This window comes from Rhopalosiphum maidis, chromosome 1 (assembly GCF_003676215.2).
Source record: "Rhopalosiphum maidis isolate BTI-1 chromosome 1, ASM367621v3, whole genome shotgun sequence".
In the NCBI taxonomy this organism is placed as follows: Eukaryota; Metazoa; Arthropoda; class Insecta; order Hemiptera; family Aphididae; genus Rhopalosiphum; species Rhopalosiphum maidis.
In genome coordinates this window covers 80,946,722-80,969,936 of record NC_040877.1, presented here as the reverse complement: position 1 = coordinate 80,969,936, position 23,215 = coordinate 80,946,722, and the positions used below count along the sequence as shown (strand labels likewise).

The window sequence follows — 23,215 nt, the reverse complement described above, 5'->3', positions numbered from 1 at the left end:
ATATAATTGTTTACAATTCAAAAATAAATAAATAAATAAAAATCCACTTATATAAAATATATCAAAAATATAATTACGCATATTAACGAAAATATATACAAATAAAAAATTACTACTGAGTTATTTATATGTATCTCTGTAAAAGTTAAATTACGTAGGTAATAATATAAAATCAGATTAAAAATTATTAATGCACTGTATTATATGTGATATGAATATGCTTACACATTTATTTTTTAAATTTATGTTCTGAGAAACAAATTATATAGTTGTAATTTGCATCTAAGTAATTAAATTACAGTAAATTAAATATAATCTTAAATTTTAGTATTCGTTAGTAATTTATAAATTATGTCATACTTGTTATTGTTATTAATTTACACAAAAAAAAAAATTAACAGTTTTTTATGCACATTTATGTATGTTGTTATGTATAATGGCAGCCAATCGTCCAATAATAGTGGTGTAATATATAAAAATTTAACTTCAAACAAAATAAATCTATTGTCATCTTCGCTTTCACCTAAGTAGTCAAGGTAGAGGATAAAAAAAAATATATTAATAAGTCCAAATTGGTACTCAGTTCTGGCTATACAAGATTACTCTATTTTAATTTATGATATTTAATTTTGTTTAAAATGAATGTAAAGAATTTTAAGACAATTTATACTAATTAATACCAAACCATTACCAATGTATATCAAAGGCGCGAGTAATTTTCCAATTTTACCTCAAATTTATGTCAACTATATTAACTCTTCAGAATTTATTTGTAAAACTTCACACCTGATCATTCACGCTCATTTTTTGAGTATTATAGAATACTTATTAAATATTTTATTGATAACAGTTACAGTATTCAATCTTATCAGAAGTATAATAAACATCCATTACGGGTGGTGATTCGTAGTCTCCATACTTCTACTTCAAGTGAAGATATTATTTCCGCTTTCTTGGAGTTAGAACATCAGGTCACCCCCGTTGATAATATTAAGCGCTTTTTTCAATAAATCTCTTTTGCTTCTATTTTTTTTTTACCTAAAAAGCCACCAAAAACTTGAACTTATACAAAATTGAATTTATTTTGTGCACCAAAATAGTTGTGAAAAAACCTTATCCACTCAAAAGGCCACCACATTATCGCTGCCTGTCTTATGAGCACACTCAGAATTACTGTGATCACAATCCACATTATATTATATGAGGGGAAGAACACAGATCTGACATATGCAATATCTTACCAGATTCTCCTGCCAGGTGGGCACTATACCATAGTAGTCGCCTAGCCACCAAGGTAGCGTGCCATTTTTACTCCCTCCCAAAATCAAAGATAATTTTCTAGATCCACTTTAAATTCGAATTCCGATAAACCGTCATATGCACAAGCTACTTCCTCTAACCAATACCATCTCAATTTTTCCTTAAAATACTGAAACATTATTTACTGCTATTGTTCCCAATTTAAAACTATCATAAAGTTCATCCTGTCTCTTCTAACGAATTTATTAAGTAAAGGTCAGTTTTAATTATCTATATCGCCGAATATTTAAAACTGTTTTTGTTTCATTTTAATATGCAAGCTAACTCAATTAGATTCATATAATTATTTATAAATTAATATATATTACTTAATACATATTTATAGTGTGTATTTATTTTTTAATTTTTGCTAACTGTATAATTCTCTATTATAGTTAATGTTGAGCAACGATGAGCTATCAAAAGTTATAATAGTATTAAGCATAAAAATAACACATGCGTATCTATAATATAGATATAAAATAAAGTATTAAGTACCTATGCATTTAAATTTGTTTCAGAAGTATTCGACAATGGAAGGCCATATAGATGATAATATTTTGAGCAATTGTACAGCAATGGTGTTATCTTTAGAATTCGACAAATCGTCAAAAGAACTGGAATATTACAATTCCTCCACTCTTTTGGCGATATTGGGAAATATGTTAAAATCTTCTGATGTGACGATGTCCAAACGAACAATGGCCAAAGACCGATTACATGATTGCGTTTATCCTCTGCCGGAACCTTCGCATAACATTTCAATGTGGCACAAGTTGATTTGGTCCACTGTTTTTATTGCCATGTTAATTGTTGCCATTGTCGGCAACTCAATTGTCATATGGATAGTGGCAGGTATGTAATGATTGTGATTTAAGTTAGTGCGTTATTTTATAAAGAATCGTATAATTACTATTATACAAAAAATAAATTGAATCACAAAAGTTAAAATAAGAAAAACATTTAAATTTAAATTTTACATAAACGAGTGAATAGACCGATTAGTATTGAACTCGTACTAACATACTATAAATTATTTATATCTCAAACTATATTTTAATTAACATAGGAAAGAAATAATCAATTATTATTATTTATATTTATAACTGTATAAGTCATGTATTTTTTGTAAATATTTACAAAAAAAAAAAATACAATATGTAATAGGAAACATTAAATGTTAATGTTATAACTCTAATATCTAATAGATTATCAAATACTATTTTCATACGTATAATCTTTTAAACAATTGAAATGAATATAAATTAGATATTTAAATGACAAAAAAGTGTTAATGGTCTATTTATTTTATAGTCATATTAAACTTATAAGCACATATAGATACTGTTATTTTAAATAAATATAATACCCAAGTACCTATATTATATCATAAATTTTAAAGTAAGCCGTACAATTCAATTGTATACAATTTTTATTTGAGTAAAAATGAATTTAAATTTTAAAATAAAATTAAACCATAAATAAGCATAGGTGAGGTTTTTTTTATTACCATAAATATTAAATCATTATATTTCGTATATAATAGAATAGAAATAAATATTATGATATAACTGAGAAAATTAAATTTAATAAAACAAATATACATATTATATATATGTATGTATTACATAATGTGCATTTTCACAATAAAACTGAATAAACTACTATTTAGTCTTATATTCTTATTTCTTAAGTAAAAATAAAATAAAAAGTAATCTTTTTAACATTTAATACCATAGTTAACAACAAATAATTAAAATTATTACTTATAATAATATATATACCACAGTATTACATAAAATATATTCCTTCTTGTTATTATTATTATTTTTAGAACACTGTATCCCATTATCAAACTATTAAAAGTTAAAGAAATCTTAGCAAAAACGAATCACTATCTTGCTTAGTTTATAATTTTGTAAAATGTGAAGTATAAAACATAATTTATTTTATTCATTGTTTATAAAATATTTATTATTATAAGGTATTTATTGTGTATTAAATGATTATTATATTTACAATAACATACTATTGTTATCTATAGAAATAACAATTTCGTTATTTTAAAAACAACGTATATAAATAGTTACCTATTCGTTAATCACAATATTAACGACCTAATTTTGACAATAGTATACTCATCCTAAATGTTAGTTTGGCTTATTTTTATGTAAAATATTATGTATGTTTAATAGATATCCTTCTACTAATACGAGTATTGTATATTGTTAATCGAAAGCCCAAAAACGTGAAACGAACATGAATATAAAGGTTTTAACAACTAACAACAAATAAATACCTTTAGTGCCTTTTATATTTAACTAAAAATGAATTTTAATTCAATTTATAATACAAATAATTTAAAATTATATGTTTTTGTTTAAAAAAATTAATTTGTCATCAATTTTCTTAATATTTAGATGTCGTGTAAAATTAATACAATGTTATACTGTTGACGATTTTCAACAAACAATATTTCATCTAATATTATGGAACTTCAATACTTGTATTTTAAGTGAAATTGCATGTAATAAACTTCCATTTTCAAAAAAAAAATTATTATTATTTTAAAATGATTGAACACCATAATTAAATTACTTTTTACAGACATGATTGATTTAATTTGTTAATTTGTGTTTTTCACCCAATCACAAACGAGTTGTATTTATCGCCACTCGTTATTTATTATCCTCATGATGCATTCTGTTTCAATAAAACAGATAATAATAGGAGGGTTCAATTGTTAAAAAATAATTTGTAAACTGTACTCGCCAAAAAAATCATAATTCGATAAAATGAACTATACACAAAAATATTTCGATTTTCAATTGATCAAAAACAATATAGAACTCATAATGTAAGGTGATAATTTATTTATTTAATTTGATTCTAGAAGTGTACGATAATAAAATTATAAATTATTAACTAATAATAATTAGGTATAGCGAATTATATTAAAATCTAGTTACGTAAATTACTTTGGCAATTCGTGTCTTTAAATTAACTGATAAGCCAAAGCGTACCTACCTACTAAATATTTAAATTTGTATACGAAATTATAATTATGCACTTAACATGCTAGGCTAAAAATGCAATTCAAGTAAATAAACAATGTAATGCAATAAAAAAGGAAAAGGATCTAGTTTAACAATTGGAAAAGAAGATAAAATTAAAATTATAGTTCCATTAAAATTACTCAATTTTAATTACTTTATATTACAAAACTTTAAATATTAAATAATATTATAACCGAAAAACATTTAATATTTTATTAGTACGAAGATATATATAAATTAACTTTTCAACTAAATATTATTTTTCTTATGGAATGTGTATTATTTAGTTACAACAAAAATACATTAATCATACTTAATCAATAATTTCTGAAATGATTGTTACTAGAGGTTTATTTTAAGTAACACAAATGTATTTTTTCCCGCAAATGAAGAATCACAGCCTCTCTCTTTTTAATATTTAAATTTAAATGGAACAGATATAAAAAAAAAAACTATAATATATATATAGTCGATTGGATAGAAAGTATTACATTTTACAATGTAAATGTAATATATTAAAAACTACTGTAAGTAGGTAAATGAAAAAAAAACACCTTATAAACCGTAGACAATATTTTCTATTGAACTAAAATACTTACGAGTTATCATAAATCAAAGCTTACAGATATCTTCTGTCAATCACGCCGGCGAGTTTCACCATAACCTTTATCTTTTTTTCATCGAGACAAAACATTAAGTACTTATCTTTACACAATTATTACTCGATTAAGGATCAAAAATATAAAAATGTTTTAAAATTAAAAACTTTTCTCAGTTTCATTGTAAAATAAACATTAGACACTAAGCCACTAAAATATAACTATAAAACGATCATTAAGCATAAAATTTAAATACCAATTTTGATGGTATTGATACTTATTAAAAGAAACTGTTAGTGATAAATTTGTCTAAATTAAAATGTTGAATTTTAATTAAAAAAAAAAAAAAAAATGAATCAATAGTCTTCAATACCATTAAAAAAAGAACATTTTTTGATTGATTACAGAACACATTAAAAAAACTGTTATAGTGTTATAGTTATAATATCTTATATTTAAATTGTATCTTATTAATTAAAAAATACATTTGAAGTATAAAAAAATAAATTTTATACTGTAAATTAAAATATAAACTCATTAGTCGTTCTTTATTCAAATGTGTAAATATTAAGAATGTTTTGCGGTTTCATTCATCAAACAAATAATTAATTAAATTTAACATATCCTTTAGAAACACAAATAATTATTCGAAAAATGAATTTGTATGACCTTAAATCTATTAAGTCTATAAACACAATAACAAAACTATTATATTCTGATTAGACTACAATTTTATTTCAGAAATAATGTAAAAAAAAAACTACACCTTTAATCATATTATATATTCCGTTTCAAACATTTTTAAATTGTCTAATTATAAACAGAATTAATAAGTTATAAGATAAGTCATACTTTTTTAAATAAAAGACTAAATTTAATAAAAGAGTTCACCGCTTTCAAATGGAAAAAATTACTCTTAATTAAATTCCTTAAAATAAACTAAAATTAAAATAAAAGTATAAAAGTTAAGGTTAAACAAAATCAATTAAAAATTGATTAAATAATCGAAATATAATAGCAGATAAAGCGAGCAAATTATACTGATACCATATGAGTTTATAAAGTCGTATTTTAGCATCTATTAATTCCTATAAACAAAATTTAATATAAATGATTACCAAAAAAAAAAATCAATAGAGTAAATAAGAATATTATTGTGGCAATACCTAACAGTATGATAAGTATGTAAAAGTATGATATATGTATAAAAATAGAATATAGTTATTAATAATAACTAACTAATAAATATTTCACTTTTATAAACAGTAAAAATAAAAACACAATTGTATAATTATAATCAATGTTTATACTATTTGTATTCAATTATCTACATTTTCCAAGTTACAATTGTAAAATAAACAAAAATTTGATATCTATTGCAACTCTATCTCTTAAATATAAAATAACTATATCTAATAAAAAATTATTTCAATTTACCTTGTAAAAAATATTAAAGTATAGTCGAACGTCTCGAACTTTGAATAAATATAAAAACATTCAATATTACTATTTCAGAATATAATTTATTATTATTATTATTATTATTATTTAGTATTTACATAAATCGTTAGCAGACGTTAGTAATTTATATTATAATGAAATGCGTTATTATTACGAAATAGAAGTCATTAAGTAACAATAGTTAGGTTAGAAAATATAAAGATTTTAAATGATTCATCACTTAGCTTTAGTAAAATGTTTTATACAAAAATAAAAATAAAAAATAACAACAAATAGATAACTATACCTTGAAAATAAATAGAGAGTTACAATTTAAAACACTTAAGAACAATTGTAAGATTCAAAAGTATCTGATCAGAAAAAAATACATAAAATAAATTGATAAAAATGAACGTAACTAAATTATTTTTTTTTCTTCTATAGTTTTATTTTATGTTAAAAATGAATGAAGTAAACATATTTATCATTTTACATATATATATAAATATATATAGATAGATTAAGTGTAATAACAACATAAAAATTATAAATTTAATCAGAATAATCGCTTATAATCAACACGCTATTTTATGCCTAGATTTTAAATTTCTTCATACTGCCTATTTTAACATCATCAGTATGTGGACCACTCTAAGTAGTTGCATTTTATCCGCAATACAGATTTATCAAGTTCTTAATACTAAAATTTACTCTTATTGTTATTAATTTCATGGATAATTTATTACAACCATTATTTTCGCCAATTTGTATATGACAACGCTCGCAAATAACTAATACTATATATTATAAAATACATTTTGTTTTAATTATTGATATAGGTACATATTTCATAGTATACATTTGATATTATATACCGTCAAATCGTAATTAAACTTTCACAGCACTAGAGTTATTTAATCAAATTTTAAAATTACGTACATCATAATATACATAATAATAATACATTTTATTTAATCCGTCATTATCTGCATAAGTTTCTTATGGACTAGGTACTATTAAGTAAAATCTGTGTTGACGATTGTTGTTTTAATCATCTACTCAAAAGTAATAAATTTCATTATTAAAAATGATATTTATTGACCTAAACCCATAGTTTTAAAGATATGCTTGTCTTTTATCAACATTATAAAGTTATTTGTTCTATTATTTTTCTATAGCACACTTGTAAATACTGTTGATCAAAATAACTTAAATGAATACGTTATTATTTTTTATACATTTTTACATAATATACTTTTATCAAGATTATATTATATCCTTTATACACATTTTTTAGTCAATAAAGTTGCATTCAAATTTTAAGTTCTTAAATAAATATTACCGAACCTCATTTGCAGCTGATACAAACGTATCAAGCATTAATCATTTAAATGAGTTATAAGACTAAGTATTGTTAATTTAAACATATTTATCATATTAATTAACTTAGTATTTTATATTACTCTCACAAATCAGGTGTAAAAGCAATAAGCTCCATATTTTCATAGAGAGTATTTTTTTCCTTTTACTTACCTTCCTTGTCTTAATATGATAATTAATATCAACGTATGGTTAGTGATGAACATAAAAAAAAACACTAATATTTTATTGCGAAATATTTGAGGGCTGAATCGACATCAAAGAACTCACGCACATTAGAGAAGATTATTATATTTTCGCGTAAGTGTCAAAACAGATGGGGTGCACTTACAACTCTTAAAAGAAATTCCACACTACCTTTGGAGAAAAATAGACCTATACGCGTTCTAATTTACTAATTTTAGTTTTACTCCGATAAGAAAACAATTTTAAACTGTATTTTTTTCCCATTAAAACTTATAGTATTATGCGAGATTATTTTTATTTTTAAAAATAATAAATTATAAATGTAGCTCAAAAGATCCAAAGTTGTCTTAACAATAAAATAAAATATGTTTTAAAAATTATTATCGGAGTATAACTTAGTTCTATTTTTATCCAAAAAACGATAGTGTGGAATCCCTTAATTAAAATAAGTGCACATCTTCAGTACCTAATTAAAGCCTTATCTTTCGGTAACCTGATCAAGAGAACACCTCTTTTCGATGTAAAAATACAATAATAATTATAGCCAAACTTCCTTTTTTTGATTATAATAAACTAGTTTTTTTGCGTTGTTTTCAGTATTTTGAATATGAAACCGAAAATTCGTTTGAGCTTTCTAATCTACTTCCATTGTTTTTGTTTTATTTTTGATACTTCTTTTTTTCACAAAAGATAATCTTTTAAAATTCGCGAAGCTTTTAATTAAAACAATAGTTTCTTACTTTATTTTTCAACCATAAGGAGAGTTAAAATTTCTGCGCATAAATAAAGTGATCAGTAACAGCATGATGTATGGTAAATCATTTTAGCTGACCAGAAAATGTTAAACATACCTAAGACATATATCTGTTGAATTTACTATTTTAATCGTCTTATTCCGATATTAATATCTGGATTGATATATTTTATTATACAGAAATTCAATATAAATAGCGTATAAGACACACTCAAATAACAGTATAATATTGTAAATTTAATAGTATATAATGACGGTGTTATTTTCAAATCGTAAAGGATAATACATTTTTCAATAATTCATACACGAATATTTATTGTTTTTAAAATATGACATGGGTATTAGGTACTGAGTTATTAATTGTATAACTTGAAGCAATATATTTAAAACTGACAATACTGTAAACATAATTGTATATTAATCTCTAAAATATAATATTATTTTTTCACACATGCATAAAAATATAAATTTTTAAAAACTTTTTAGTTGTACTATTATGAATTATATACTTTAAACTTATAGTATTAATTTTATTTTTAATTAATAAAACTAGTAATTATTTAAGTCAAATACTTGTAAAACTAAATGAAAAGATTGAAAATCAATTAATTATTTCAAGTTACTATCAGGTATGTGACTTAATATTTTAAACTTCATATTTCACATTTTTAAATTATTTTTTTATTAAAATTAATGAAATGTCATCTTATTCTGAATATAAATATTTTTATTGTTTTCAGTTGTCGATACCATCAAATTTTGGTTAAAAATGTTACTTGCGTACACCAATATGAAATTAATCACTATAAGTTTTACTTACTAAATAATACGGAAACTATTAAGAACAAAAATAAAATTTACAAGACCATTGCTTCAAATATAAAATTATTACCAGTAGGTAATCATCCTAAATTAACTTTACCTAGAAATGTATAATTGAATTTTAAATTTTAAACTAACCAGTAACCATCATACTATATTTTTTTTTTAATAGAAAAGTATGTCTGTTGTATAGTAAGTTTTGTGTATACTTAATATAATTTACTAACATGGAAGTATTAAATTTAAATTCGATGATAAATCATTGCAAGCGAAAATAAGATTTTGAGCAGCTGTCTATCTGCTTACATATCCAAGGATATTTCACATTACATATTTCTTTTTCTAAAAATAATATGGTACGTTGAGTTAATTTTTCCCAAAAACAAATCGCTTATTTATATAAGTATAAATAATAATTTTTATAAATTTTTTTCAAACAATATTACTAGGCAAATAGCGGTTATTTATTTATAAGTAAATATAAATAGTACCATAGAACGGTTCGAATTTAGGTTCGTGATATAAACTATAAAAATCTTAAAATGAATCTAAATATTTATGAAAATGTCCACAAATTATAATGATATAGACAATAATTAAAAGTTTTAAGTCTCTACAAAAAGTATTCTTTTAAATTAATACAATACAACTAAAACCGTAATGTTTCGTTTAAGTTCCCAATTTTGGAAGCACTTTTAATATCTATACAAAAATGTTATCAGTGTATTCAAGATAATTTTTAGATTTCAGTAGCAAAAACTTTTAAGGAATCTCATTTCATATTTGCAAGCCTTAACTTACTATCAAAATTCTAAATTTACATTATTAACTAGGTACGAATTCATTTATCAAGATTTTGACGAACTTTGACAAAATTTTAACATTCAAAGATTGTAATCAAAACATTTTTTCTATTTATTTCTTAAATATTCAATACGTTTTGTTAAGCATTGTTGAAACCTTGTTTTAATTTTTCAAGTCTTCGTTAAGCATTGTTGTTACATTTATAGAAAAAACTTAAATAAATAGACAATTTTAAATGCTTATTATAGCTTAAAATAAGTCGAAATATTTTGTGAATTTCACTGTAGATAATCAATTTAAAAAACCATATCAAGTTAATGTTAAATGTTTGAAGTAGATATTATTTTAATAAGAACCAAAAAAAATAGTTTTAGATTAAACTGTTATTATTGCATTGGAATAAAAATTATCTAAATTTGAACTTCAATCACATATGACAAATGTATGTAGGTTAAACTAATTTTTTATTTAATTTCAGTTAAAAAGCTTATAACGAATCATAAGTAATACCTATAAATTGTTTACATATTGTATAGTATATATTGTGTCAAATTGTCTTTAATTGCAATAATTTTAACATACATAAACTGAAAAAAAAAAACGAAAATTTATAATAGGAAATATTATTCCTGTTTAACTTCATTAATTTATTTTATTTTTTGCCGATTATTATGAAAATTATTTAGAAATGGGAATATGTTACTTTTAACTTCATAAAATACTAACTAGATTCAATATTTTACCAGAAAATACCCTCAAAGTTAATGTTAAGCATTTTAACTAAGTTAAAAGATTATGACAAACTCAAAAAAACCCACGTAATATTGTAAAAAAATACATTAATTACTTCAATCATATTTAAAAAAAGGTAAATAAGAAGCAAAACGAAAATAATATTAATGTTAGTATAAATTATAAGGATCAGACATTCTTACATTAAAACAAATGCCTAATGATTAAATAAACAAATTTGTATTATGTCTATTTTTTTTAGTTTTAATACCAAGAATTAAACTCACCGCTTGATTATTATTTTTATTTATTTATTTTTACAAGTAAAATAAAATAAGTCTCCTAAAATATGAAAATAAATTTAAATAACTAGATAAGTTGAACCATTTAAAATAAAAACTTTATTAAACATATAAATCATAAATATCCGCGTTTATTTAATAAGATATTTATACATTACTTAATTAAATTAAATTATAAAACTAAAAAATAACTTTTCAGAAATATAATTTATACAAATTAAATTATTTCTAAAATACTAATATTTAATATGCATTATAACTTTTTCAATGAGAACTTCTTATCTGATTTAAAAATCGAATACAAATATGTTTTGTTAATTTTATTTTTATTAAAACTTGTAAGTGAAAATAAATTGTATAAGAATGATTTATATTAAAGCACTATTCATAATGTCATATTACCTATTAATTGACTATCAACTACTATCGTAAGTGTGCCTATAAAAGTACAATTTATTATGATCAACCAGAATATTATGTTATTGTTTCACGACTTCGACTAGATAAATATTTTACATTTAAGACTAAGCAATGTATTATGAGCAAATTCTATTGCGGTAAACGTTGAAAACGTTTGATAACAGAGAAATTTGGACTGTCTGTTTGCTAAACGACGAAGTAAACGTTTACAAACATTGCAAACGCGTTTTGTCTGTTTAGTTCAAATAACCAATACCGTGGTGAAGTTTATTCATACCTGGTTATTCCTATCATGATTACTATATTAACTTATCACGGAGTACAATTATTTATGACTTATTTCACGATTGATTTACATACTGCATCAAGTGCTTACAAATTCAATCTTGCAAACGTTTCAAACGTTGGCGTTCGTATTGAAAACATTTTTTGCTATAAAATTTGCTCTATGTATACTTAATAAGTCTTAAGGTTTGACTCATGTAGTATGAATAAATCAAATCAAAATAAATAGAATAATTTTCAGTATTAGATTATATACGTGTAATTTTATTTTATATTTGCTTATAATACACAATTCATACCTTTAAAACCTCTCGATGTGACGGGTGACGTCAGTAGACCGAAAACCTTAGAATTAGTTCAACTATAACCCTTGTTGATAGTTCAGTGGTAAGTTATCAACATTTTCCGCACACAGTACGTGACTTAAACCTTAATATTTTCTTACGAAATGGGTGGTAAAAATAGATTATTTTTTCAATTACAAAAAGTATTTTATTAAATGTAACGTAAAAAAATAAATCACTTATTTTTTAATGATCGTTATTTTTATCAAAATGTTTACAAATCATTTTTTGGTCTACCTACTATAGTAATATTAGTATTTATTCATTGTTTAGAATTTCAATTTAATTACATTTTTTGTTACACACCGATTAAGTCAAATATGTTTTCAATTATATATAAATACTAGGTGTAATGTAATTTGATACTTAGTTAATTTTATGTACATTATTTTATACCATAATGGCCGAATTCAGTAAAGCAGATCTATACATATTATAAATTATAATCATAACATTTGGGATTAAATCTAAGATTTAATTTTATGTATCAAGTTTGTATTTTAAAATATTTATAAATATAAGAATCTAAGTATTTAAATATGTAGCGTTTATTTTGTGTTTATCAAACATTAAAATATATTTATACTTGATAAAAATAAATTACATTAAATTCAAATATATCAAATTGTAATAGTTATTATGACCTTCAACCCGCTTGTTTAAAATTACATTTTAACAGTTTTTTTCATGTTTGCTTTTTTGACATTCGTAATATATATTACCAATCGATTCTTTGATATACCACGTAAATTACAAGCAAACAACGAAATCATTTAAGTTATTATATCTTAGCGATTGTGGAATTTTCATTGCTCGAATTTCTTAAACTGCTCTTAATTCAAAAATCAATTATATTATCTACAACGAATATTCGTTTTTCATACGTGATTTGATTATAAAACGCTTACATGGTACCCACAATACAATCATACATAAAAAATATACAACAATCAGAATTATATTCTCAATTTTTAAAAAAACGATAAAGTAATATATTATTATTATCTCAACGTTTTGCTAATAGTCTTGTTTAAAAAGGGTTTTTTAGAGTTTTATTACCAGACTTATAGGTGGTTACATTTTTTTTTTTACATTATTAAATATTTCAAAAAATACAATTATTTTTTAATCTTAAGTGAAACTATTTAACTTTTACTGTCTATGTGTATCTATAAAAGTATTATATCATTGAAAAATATTTATCTCACAGAAAATATCTATTCATTTTAACGATAATGGACGTATATTTATGTATGGACTGTGCATTTGCATTCAGTAAAAATATGACAAACTCAAAGAATAGACTACCATTAAATCGGTAAATGATTTAATGCTTTTACGATGGTGATAATGACTCTTCGTCCTCGCTTTACCTAATATATAATATTTAATATTATACTCAATATAATATCAGTATTAGTAAGTACCTACTGAAACCAATTTCTGATAAGTTCTAACAATGCTATCATGATTCAAGTCTGGAAAAAAATTTTAAAATATTATAATATAGGATGATTTATTTTAATTTATACAATAATGTTTAGGCACAAATACGAGTGAACTGCAAACCAATCGATAAAATACAAGTTATGTTCACCATATTTTCCCCAGAAAAATAAATTATTATAAAATATGACACTCGATGGTACAAAGTTCACAGGCGTGTTAGTATTAGTGTACCTACCTTCTCGCACTTTAGACAAATCCGACTGACGTGGACAATCCAACCGTAATGGATTAGAATATTAGATGCAAGTATACATTGCTTAATACATTTTGGTTTTGTATCATAACTTTATGAGTTAATCGGTTTAGGTGTACCTGTACGCACCACTTTATATTCGTAAAAATGAAAATTTTTGAAATACAGCACTTGTAAATAGTATTGTTAGTACAGTAGTTTATATGGCATATAATCAACAAAAATATTAAAAAAAGTTTGTTCAGCGCCACACATTTGATATGGTTCAAACTACTTTCTAAACTTTACTCGTATCTCAAAAAATTATCTTTGAAATATTCGTCAGAATCGGTAGGGTAGTTTTTACCCTTATAACCCACAACAACACACATTGCCTTTTATATTCGTGTATAATATACAATTTGAGGTTAAACTAAAACAATTTATCTATGTTATAGAGTTCTAGCTTTTTTTTTTTTGCCTACAACAATTTGTTATTAGTATTATAATTATGTTATATTAATTATTTCAACAGTTACATCACAAAAAAAAAAGTATAAATTACTAAATTTTGATTTAATTTGTAGAAGTTAACTACATAATAAACTTCGCATTTCACATAATTATTAATTATATTAAACAACACAATCAAATATTGGAAAAATTAATGTATCGACTATATAACTAGTTTTGTTGTTCCCTTTGGACACCATATCTATATTTTATACATTAAAGGTTTTGTAATAGCATGTACTTACAATATATGTTATATTATATCAAAAATAAATAGAATAAGTTCATAAAACAATAAAATTTATAATTTTTAATAGTGTCATTTTATTTATTATATATAAATTTTACTATCATAGTGTGCACTTATTAAAACTAATATGGTTACTATAATACAACAACACAAAATATTAAAACGCATTCATTTCTTAACTCAGAATCTAATATATATATGAATTAAATGAAAATCAACGGAATTAAATGGAAATCTACTCAGAAACCTTATCTTTTTAGTGTTTTGTTATATCACGTTTTGAAATTCAGTTAGAATGAAATGTAACTTTGTTGTACAAAGAGAGATATATCCCACCATTAATTCGTTATCAGATATAACTTATAACAATGAATATCTTAATAAATCCAAATTTAGAAGGTATTGATTTATACTATGTTTAGTTGTATTTGCTGGATTTTGAAAAGTTAATATACACTCCAACACACCACTGTTGTATATATTATATTATTTTAAATATATACAGTTCTCCAGAATATGTAGTCTGTATCTATTTTAGGTTCTAGGAGAAGCAATGCATGTATCGATTTTAAAATGATGCGTGTGTTTTTTTAACATACTAAAACATATCATGAAGCTTTAGTGATATTATAGGCTGAACAGATCGTTTCAGCTCAGAATTGTTTTTCGTATAAAATGTTATATCATTGAAATCAAGTTTAACACACCTATAATAGTGACCCACGCGACACCTAATGTACAACAGAGCGATACACACTTGCATACCGTTTTTAATATTTATTTCTCAAAGCATTTTTAATTTATTTATAAAATATTATACCATGTTAAAAACAAGTTTTAATTTCTACAAACATAATAAGCCTTTTAAATTTCATCGAGATAATTAATTTTAAAATAATGGAATTCGAGCTTTAAAATACATTTGAAACCTTATTAAAATATCGTATGTAAATAAATTAATAATTAATTTTTAAGAACGCCCAACATCAATAGATTATTTGTTGTTTAAACAACGATATATTATTCAAAAACTAATCAATTTTGTTGATAATATACGAGACTTTTATAAAAAAAAAAAAAAAAATGGTTATAATAAACGGTTCCTTAGTTGTTAAGTCATTAAATAAGTAAGTAGACAATAAAGCATATGATTGACTTTCATACAATTTTTTAGTCTTATAAATAAAAATAATACAATCGGTAAAATATTTTATAATATATCAATTTTTTTATTTATTCGTTAAATAATCATCATATTATGTTATTGGAAATAATATATTTAAACCCATGTTCTCTCATTTTATTTATTTTTTAATTTCTACATAAAAATAAAAATTTATGCATGAATACAATATTCAGGTTTAACATTTACAGGACAATTTATATTTAAAGAAATAATAATAAAAACAACTTATTAAGAAAAAAAAATACAATATCTAACATCAGATCTATCAAAAATGGTATATAAAGAAATCACATTTTATGTATGGTGAATTTATTGACTTTTATTTATTTGTATTTAATTAATTAACATTTATAATTTCTGTACATCTTAAAATCAAATATTACAGTATATAACCATTCATTGATAGATCTGAAAAAAATATTGTAATTTTTAAAAAGTTACATTTATTTTATATAAGTATATTACACGAAGTAAACACGAATTTAAACGAAGTTAAACAATAACTCAGAATAATTATAAAATACAGCTTTTAAAGATTATAATATTATACCACACTAAAAACAATTATTTATTCAACATAATTATTTTTAATTTTGTTGTAGAAATTTAAATAGTAATTTTTGAAATAGAGTTGCTAATTTTAAGATTTTTGTTTTCTACAGTTGATTGCTTTAATAATGTAAAATACAACGTAGTGTATAGGAAACAGTACTACATTAATTATTAATTGATATAATAACTATAATACTTGCATACATCATTTTAATTTTAATTATTTGTAAACAGTATTATTGTTACCTTAAGTTTAATAGCTTAAAAATGTTTTTTATAACTGTTTAAATACCTCAAATATTTCATGTGGCATGTAATTATGAATTAGTGATTTAGAATAAATTGCATCGAGATTAACAACACTGTAGTTTTGATTGGATATTATTTATATACGTATTGTTAATATTATTCTAACTAAATAAAGGTGGTTTTTAAGATACCGATTATTTAGTAACTTTATGTTGTATTAAAAAAATTTTAATTTACTATTTTGACTTAAATTTGATAGGCTTAAACAATACAAATAATATTATATTAATAGTTTGCATATTTAATGAATTACAACGCGCCAAGCGCCTAACACATTGTTTTCTATCCTCAACGATAATTCAGCGTAAAGAATTTTCTCAATCGTAAATTTTTCATTGGGTATGTCACAATAGTGTATTTACTCCCATTCGCATAGTCTTTTAGTTATAGTAACAACTCTGTATAAAAATAGTTTATTAGGCCAATATCGCAACATATTCTCTAATTTTAATGCATATGCATTGAATTCTTCATAATTTAAATTTCAAAGTGACGAAAATTAAATTCTTATTATTTGGTACCTATACTCTATCTGAGTGTTAAAGTATTGTGGAATTTCTAGGGAATTTGTTTTCATTAGAATTGTCGAGAATTTTAGATTATTCACGTTTGACTTATCAAGAATCTGAAAAGGGACTTATTCAAAACAGTCTACTCGTAATAAACTTTGAAGAGCAATATCTATCATAGTACATACTAATCGATAATTAATAAGTGGTTTAAATAATATTATTATAGATAATAGGTGCAAGTTTAAAAAGCGTCGTTCAAAAGGAGAGGTTGGACAATGAACAACTTTTTTAAGTGTTGTTTATAGGAAAGAACGGTTGATATAATATGAACTATTTATAAAGAGAGATAGACCATGGAGAACTCATATAAGTGCCGTTTATGAATATTCCAATGGAACTTCCTTGATATAAAATTCGTAATAGTAATTCGATACACGATTTATATCAAAGGGAAAGAAAGGAATTTGTATCGTCGGACTTGGCCCCTTATATTATAGGTATGTATATTTGGCCGTAGTGTTCCTGTTACTTGACAATCCTTTTATATTCATATCTCCATATCCTTCTGTAATTGGATCTCTGCAGATTATTTATACACATTTTAAAATTTTACTTACATGAATTATTATATTAAGTTAAAATTAAAAATAATTTAATATTAATGATTTCTATACCATTTTTTTTAATTTGACCAAGCGAATACGCAGGTATGATCCAAATAATGAATCACTTACATTCTATAGTGCAATATCTTGAATAAAGAATATTTTAGTTAAAACTTATATAACACAGTTAATGAAGTCATTAGGTATTTAAATATGCGTAAATACGATCCATCTACGTCTAATATAGTAATTTAACTTCCTATATAATTTTTAAGCAAAGAAACCATTAAAATGTGTATGATTCTATTTCTTCAATATTAATAATAAGATGATCGATTTTCCTTACAAAAGAAATTTCGTTTTTTATTTTAATAGCTTCCAAATTCCAATATCTAAATTACTACAGATCAACAGTTACAACAGAAATATTTTTTAATAAATAAATAATACACAATATTAATACCAAATAACTTTACGTAACAATAAAAGAAAATCGATATTTTATAACTTATTATTTTCAAATGGTTTAACATAAAATTAAATAATTATAAATTAATTCATTAACTTATTAACATTTAGAATAAATATTCAATAATAATAAAAATATAGTAATAATAATATAATAAAAAGTAACACGAGTTAGAAATACGAAAAGATGAGGTTACTCAATAGTGTTATCACTGTTTCGTGTATTTCAAAGAATATTTTATTATTTTTTTATAATAAAAATAATACCATATTATTAATATGAATTTATATATATATGATACACTTATAGTACCTATACATTTAATTAAAATATATAAAACATGACTAATACAGCAATACAAGCCATAGTGTTGTTTAAAAACAATATCCGTACACGATACGTCATATAAAGAAATACCGATCATAATAATTATTAATTTAATTATTTTAAAATAGGTTGGTGTAAAATATAAATATGTGATTATCTTTTAGAATATCCAAACCGCAGAAAGTAAGCAACAGTTTTAGCATATTAAATTTATGATATCCTTTCGATATTTGGATTTTTATTTCTCATTTTTAACTTATTTTTTTAATAATATATTATGCAGATATTCATATTATTTTCTGTCGTAATAAAATCTCGAATCTAATAAGTGATATGCCTGTATATGTATTATGTATATATATATTATAAAATATAAAATAATGTACAATTTAAAAAGGCGTTAAGATTATAATTTCCTATGTATTAAATGTATGCAAATAACAACGCTTTAAAATAAGTTTAAAAATTTCAGTACATAACATCAAAATTAAACAAGTCTTCAGTAGCTTCTAATTATGTAAGACTTTTCTAACTTAATTAATAAAAATTACAATCTCCTTTGAACAGACTTTATCACTATTACGATTTTTCTACTAATATTTTTATTATTTTTACTGCTATAGTAATTAGACAGTATTGGTAATTAATATCTAAATGTACATTTTACGGATAATAATTCATAAGTTAATTAATTTGAAGAAAAAAGAAAATTAGCATTACATTAACATAGTATATTTTTAGTGTGTCGAGTTAAAAATGTATGTAAACATTTTACAATAGAAAGAAATCACAAAAATATTTTATAATATTAAGATTAATAATAATTAATGTTCAGTAGATTCACAGCTTCGGCAGGCAAGGCGGCAGCTATTAATATAATGGGTCGATAAAATCAACAACCTGCGTCAATCTGATGCCTCATATTAAACTGGTAAACATTTGAAAAAGTTTATTATGTTATTTTTTTTCGGATATTGGTTTGACCTCGGGCCACGTGAATCAAAATCATACCCAATCATTCCCTAATCACGAGACGTCATTATTGTATTAATTTATTGATTCGTATTCTAGTCTAATAATCGTAAATAATATCTTAGTATAGTGGGTAGAAAGCTAACTGGCGTCTCATATTCCAACTGTAAACTTGGGTGAAGTCAAGGAGTTTAATCTTTTAAATGTGTTTTTATCGAGCGGAAAATACACACACACACACACACACACACATATAACAACGTGTAGTTTTTAATTTTTTTTCGAATCTTTCATAATTTTGTGTTGGTCGTAACAAGAAAAAATATATTATACCTGTAATAGCAAAGATTGACTTGAAAAAGACTTCAATTTTGTCGAAATAGTTTTTTTTATTATTTACGTGTCCGTGTGTGTGCGAGCATCAACCATTTTTTACCAACTGAGCGGCTGATTTTATCATATTTTGAACTCTGATTAATATTATCTCTACATTTATAAATACACTTTATTATTATTTATCTTCCTGCAACACAAATGCATAAGTTATCACATGATTTAAAGAATATTTTTTAAAAAAATGTTCAAGATGAAATTTTAAATAATTATGAAGTATTTAGTAAAAACTAAAATATTTTAGTGTGTATCTATAATAAAATCTCAAAAACCTTTTTTTTTTTTTTAGTATCTGTTGCTTTTATTTAATCCACTAAATTAGGTACTTACATATATTTATATTTAATTCTTTAAACTTGAATGTTTGGCCTTTTATGATATGGAAATATATTCAACTAAAATAATACATTTTATGTTTGGACCAAATATTTAATTTAAAATTGTTTTGCTAGAGAGCTTACTGTTCATAAATATTTAAATTAACTATAAGACCAGAAAATGTACCTTTTAAATGTTAGTGATATTTTAAAACTGTTATCTCGTGTATGGTATTTGATTACTGGAATACTATATAATTCAAAATTAATTAAGTCCAAAAATTTTATAATATTAATTATTAATTAATAAAAAAAATGTAAAAAATAAAAGTAGAACATGAATTAAAATAGTATATGAGAACTGACAATTCCCGAATTTTTAGCAATAATACTTTACAAGATTTACATGTATGTGCTTAACTAGTTTAGAGGTGATGTGGAAGATACCTCTATAAAATAGAATAAGTGAATTATAAATATAAAACACGTGCAGCACATGATGTGACAACTGTGTAGGGAACAACACTTTAGATATTATGGTTTGTGAATAATAAATTCCACTCAAATTATAGCACTAAATATAATGGGTCGTCGAAATTAAGTTTATATAATATTTACTATGATAAATTATTTACCTAGCTATATTGATAAGTCAAAGATGCACTTGTCTTATGAATTTGTTTTCTTAAAATACTTAACATTGACTAATTAATAATAAAAATATAGGTCAAATAATTTTGAGTATTATGATCATTTTTTGAAATGCTCATACACATATCTACATTATAAATACTTAAATATATATAAATTATACGAATTAGACATATACTTATTTGAAAGGCAAAAATGTTATAAATTAAATTGTTAATGAAAAATAATTATTCAAATATAATATAAGATAAATATGTCAACTGTAAAAAGATTAAATGTATCAACAATATTATCAACATTTCCATATACATACATGTGCTAACTCTAACTACCCATATTAAAATAAATTCTTAAAACACACACTGAAAAAATGTATTGATTATTTTAAATTTCACAAAGAAATACACCAAATGTATTTTCAATAAAAAAATATCTAATATATAAATAAAGAATTTTGATTGTTGATGACCTAAAAAATTCCCAAAAAACTTTAAAAAATCTACTTATATAAGTAAAAAAAATGAATTTAGAAATAATAATTATTATTACAAATATTGGTGTGATAATGGTTGTCGGAGTAATTTAAAATATAAATTGTAAAATTATAGACGATAATATACATTTAAATTTTAAGTTAAACTTACATTAATAACAAAAATAACAAATATATAAAATTATTAAAAATACACTAAAAAGTAAAATAGAAATAAAAAAAATACATTAAAAATATTTGAATTGGTTTTCATTGTTTGTCTGAATGGAAATCACTGAAAATAAATATAACAATTATTTAAATAAATTCTTAATAAAAATAAAATGTTATTTTATTCACCTACCTTCCGTTATATTTTACAACTAAAATGTATCTGATGTTTTCAAAAAAAATCTTCATCTTGCTTATCGGATTTATTCCATACAATTTATAAATATAACTCGATAAGCGTTGGATTCAATAGTCATTATGATCGACGTATATATATATATAAAGAACACTTATATAAGTATAATACACATGTTATAACATACGAACGGTAAACCTATATCAGTACGTATAATTTGAGACAAATGCACAACAATTGTTCAAAAACTACAAAAAGTGTCCCATAGTATGAACAAATAACATACAAATATAAAAATATGACATTAAAAAACAAAAACACATTTATAGCTAAAAATTTAAAAAATGGAAAATAAAATTTATTTATTTCGAATCAAGGAAGCATGGAACAAATCTTGAGCAAAAATAGCATTTTATAGGATTAAAGGGAAAAAATTTAAAAGTCTACATTCTCTAATAATATGCATAGAAATAATAATTATTAAGTGGTATTCTGAAAAATAAATGTATGACTTCTGAAAGTTTGTTGATATAATAAAATGATAAATGTATATACAACCAAGAATTTATTAATGGTATAAACTAACTTACCAAGTTTATAAATCTAAATAAAAAATAAGACTTTAACCAGGTAAATTAATTTTTTTTCCATCTTAAGATTTCCTTTCCCGTATTGATTACATCATAAGTAAAGCCGTCCGTGTACTTGAGATTTTAGACGACTTTTCATGAGTTTCAATTCTCCTAAATGCCTCTCTTTGCATTATTGTGCATTATTACGTTTGGTTCTAGAATTCTAAGTCTCTATACACTGTAGGTAATGTACTAAAAGTTGAAAGTGCAGAATAGGTTTCTATGCTGGATATAGTTTAAACATAGTTTATATAGTTCATAGTTCATCCACCCCATGATTATCGGCCTATGAATAACGTTATCTACCTCGAATCACCATCATCTAATCAGACCAATTAATTACTGTTTTACCTTATTAAATAATATTCTATCATTGCAAAATCGTTATTCAAATTTGAGAACCAAGACAAATGTTCCAATAATACTCACTCTTTCAATTTATTGTTTTATATTATAACTATACTCTACATTATCCAACCAATAAATGATGTGTTTAATATCTGATTCAGATATTCAAATTTTAATAATTATGTAAAACAAAAATATAATTTATTTATAAGAAAATTGTATGCATTTATTTTGAC

At 22.9% G+C, this 23,215-nt stretch overlaps 1 protein-coding gene across 3 annotated transcripts in view; it reads left to right on the top strand.

The window, feature by feature from the left end:
* Window positions 1–23,215, top strand: part of LOC113556570 (tachykinin-like peptides receptor 86C) — a 110,801-nt gene that overhangs the window by 48,994 nt on the left and 38,592 nt on the right. Inside the window, exon 3 of one of the 3 annotated variants that reach the window (XM_026961600.2) lies at window positions 1,824–2,154. In XM_026961600.2, the coding sequence (XP_026817401.1) occupies window positions 1,833–2,154 (322 nt within the window). In that variant the 5' untranslated portion in view covers window positions 1,824–1,832. Of the gene's footprint in view, window positions 1–1,820; window positions 2,155–23,215 lie in introns of those variants that run through there. The other 2 variants (XM_026961599.2, XM_026961602.2) reach the window with 2 other exon arrangements.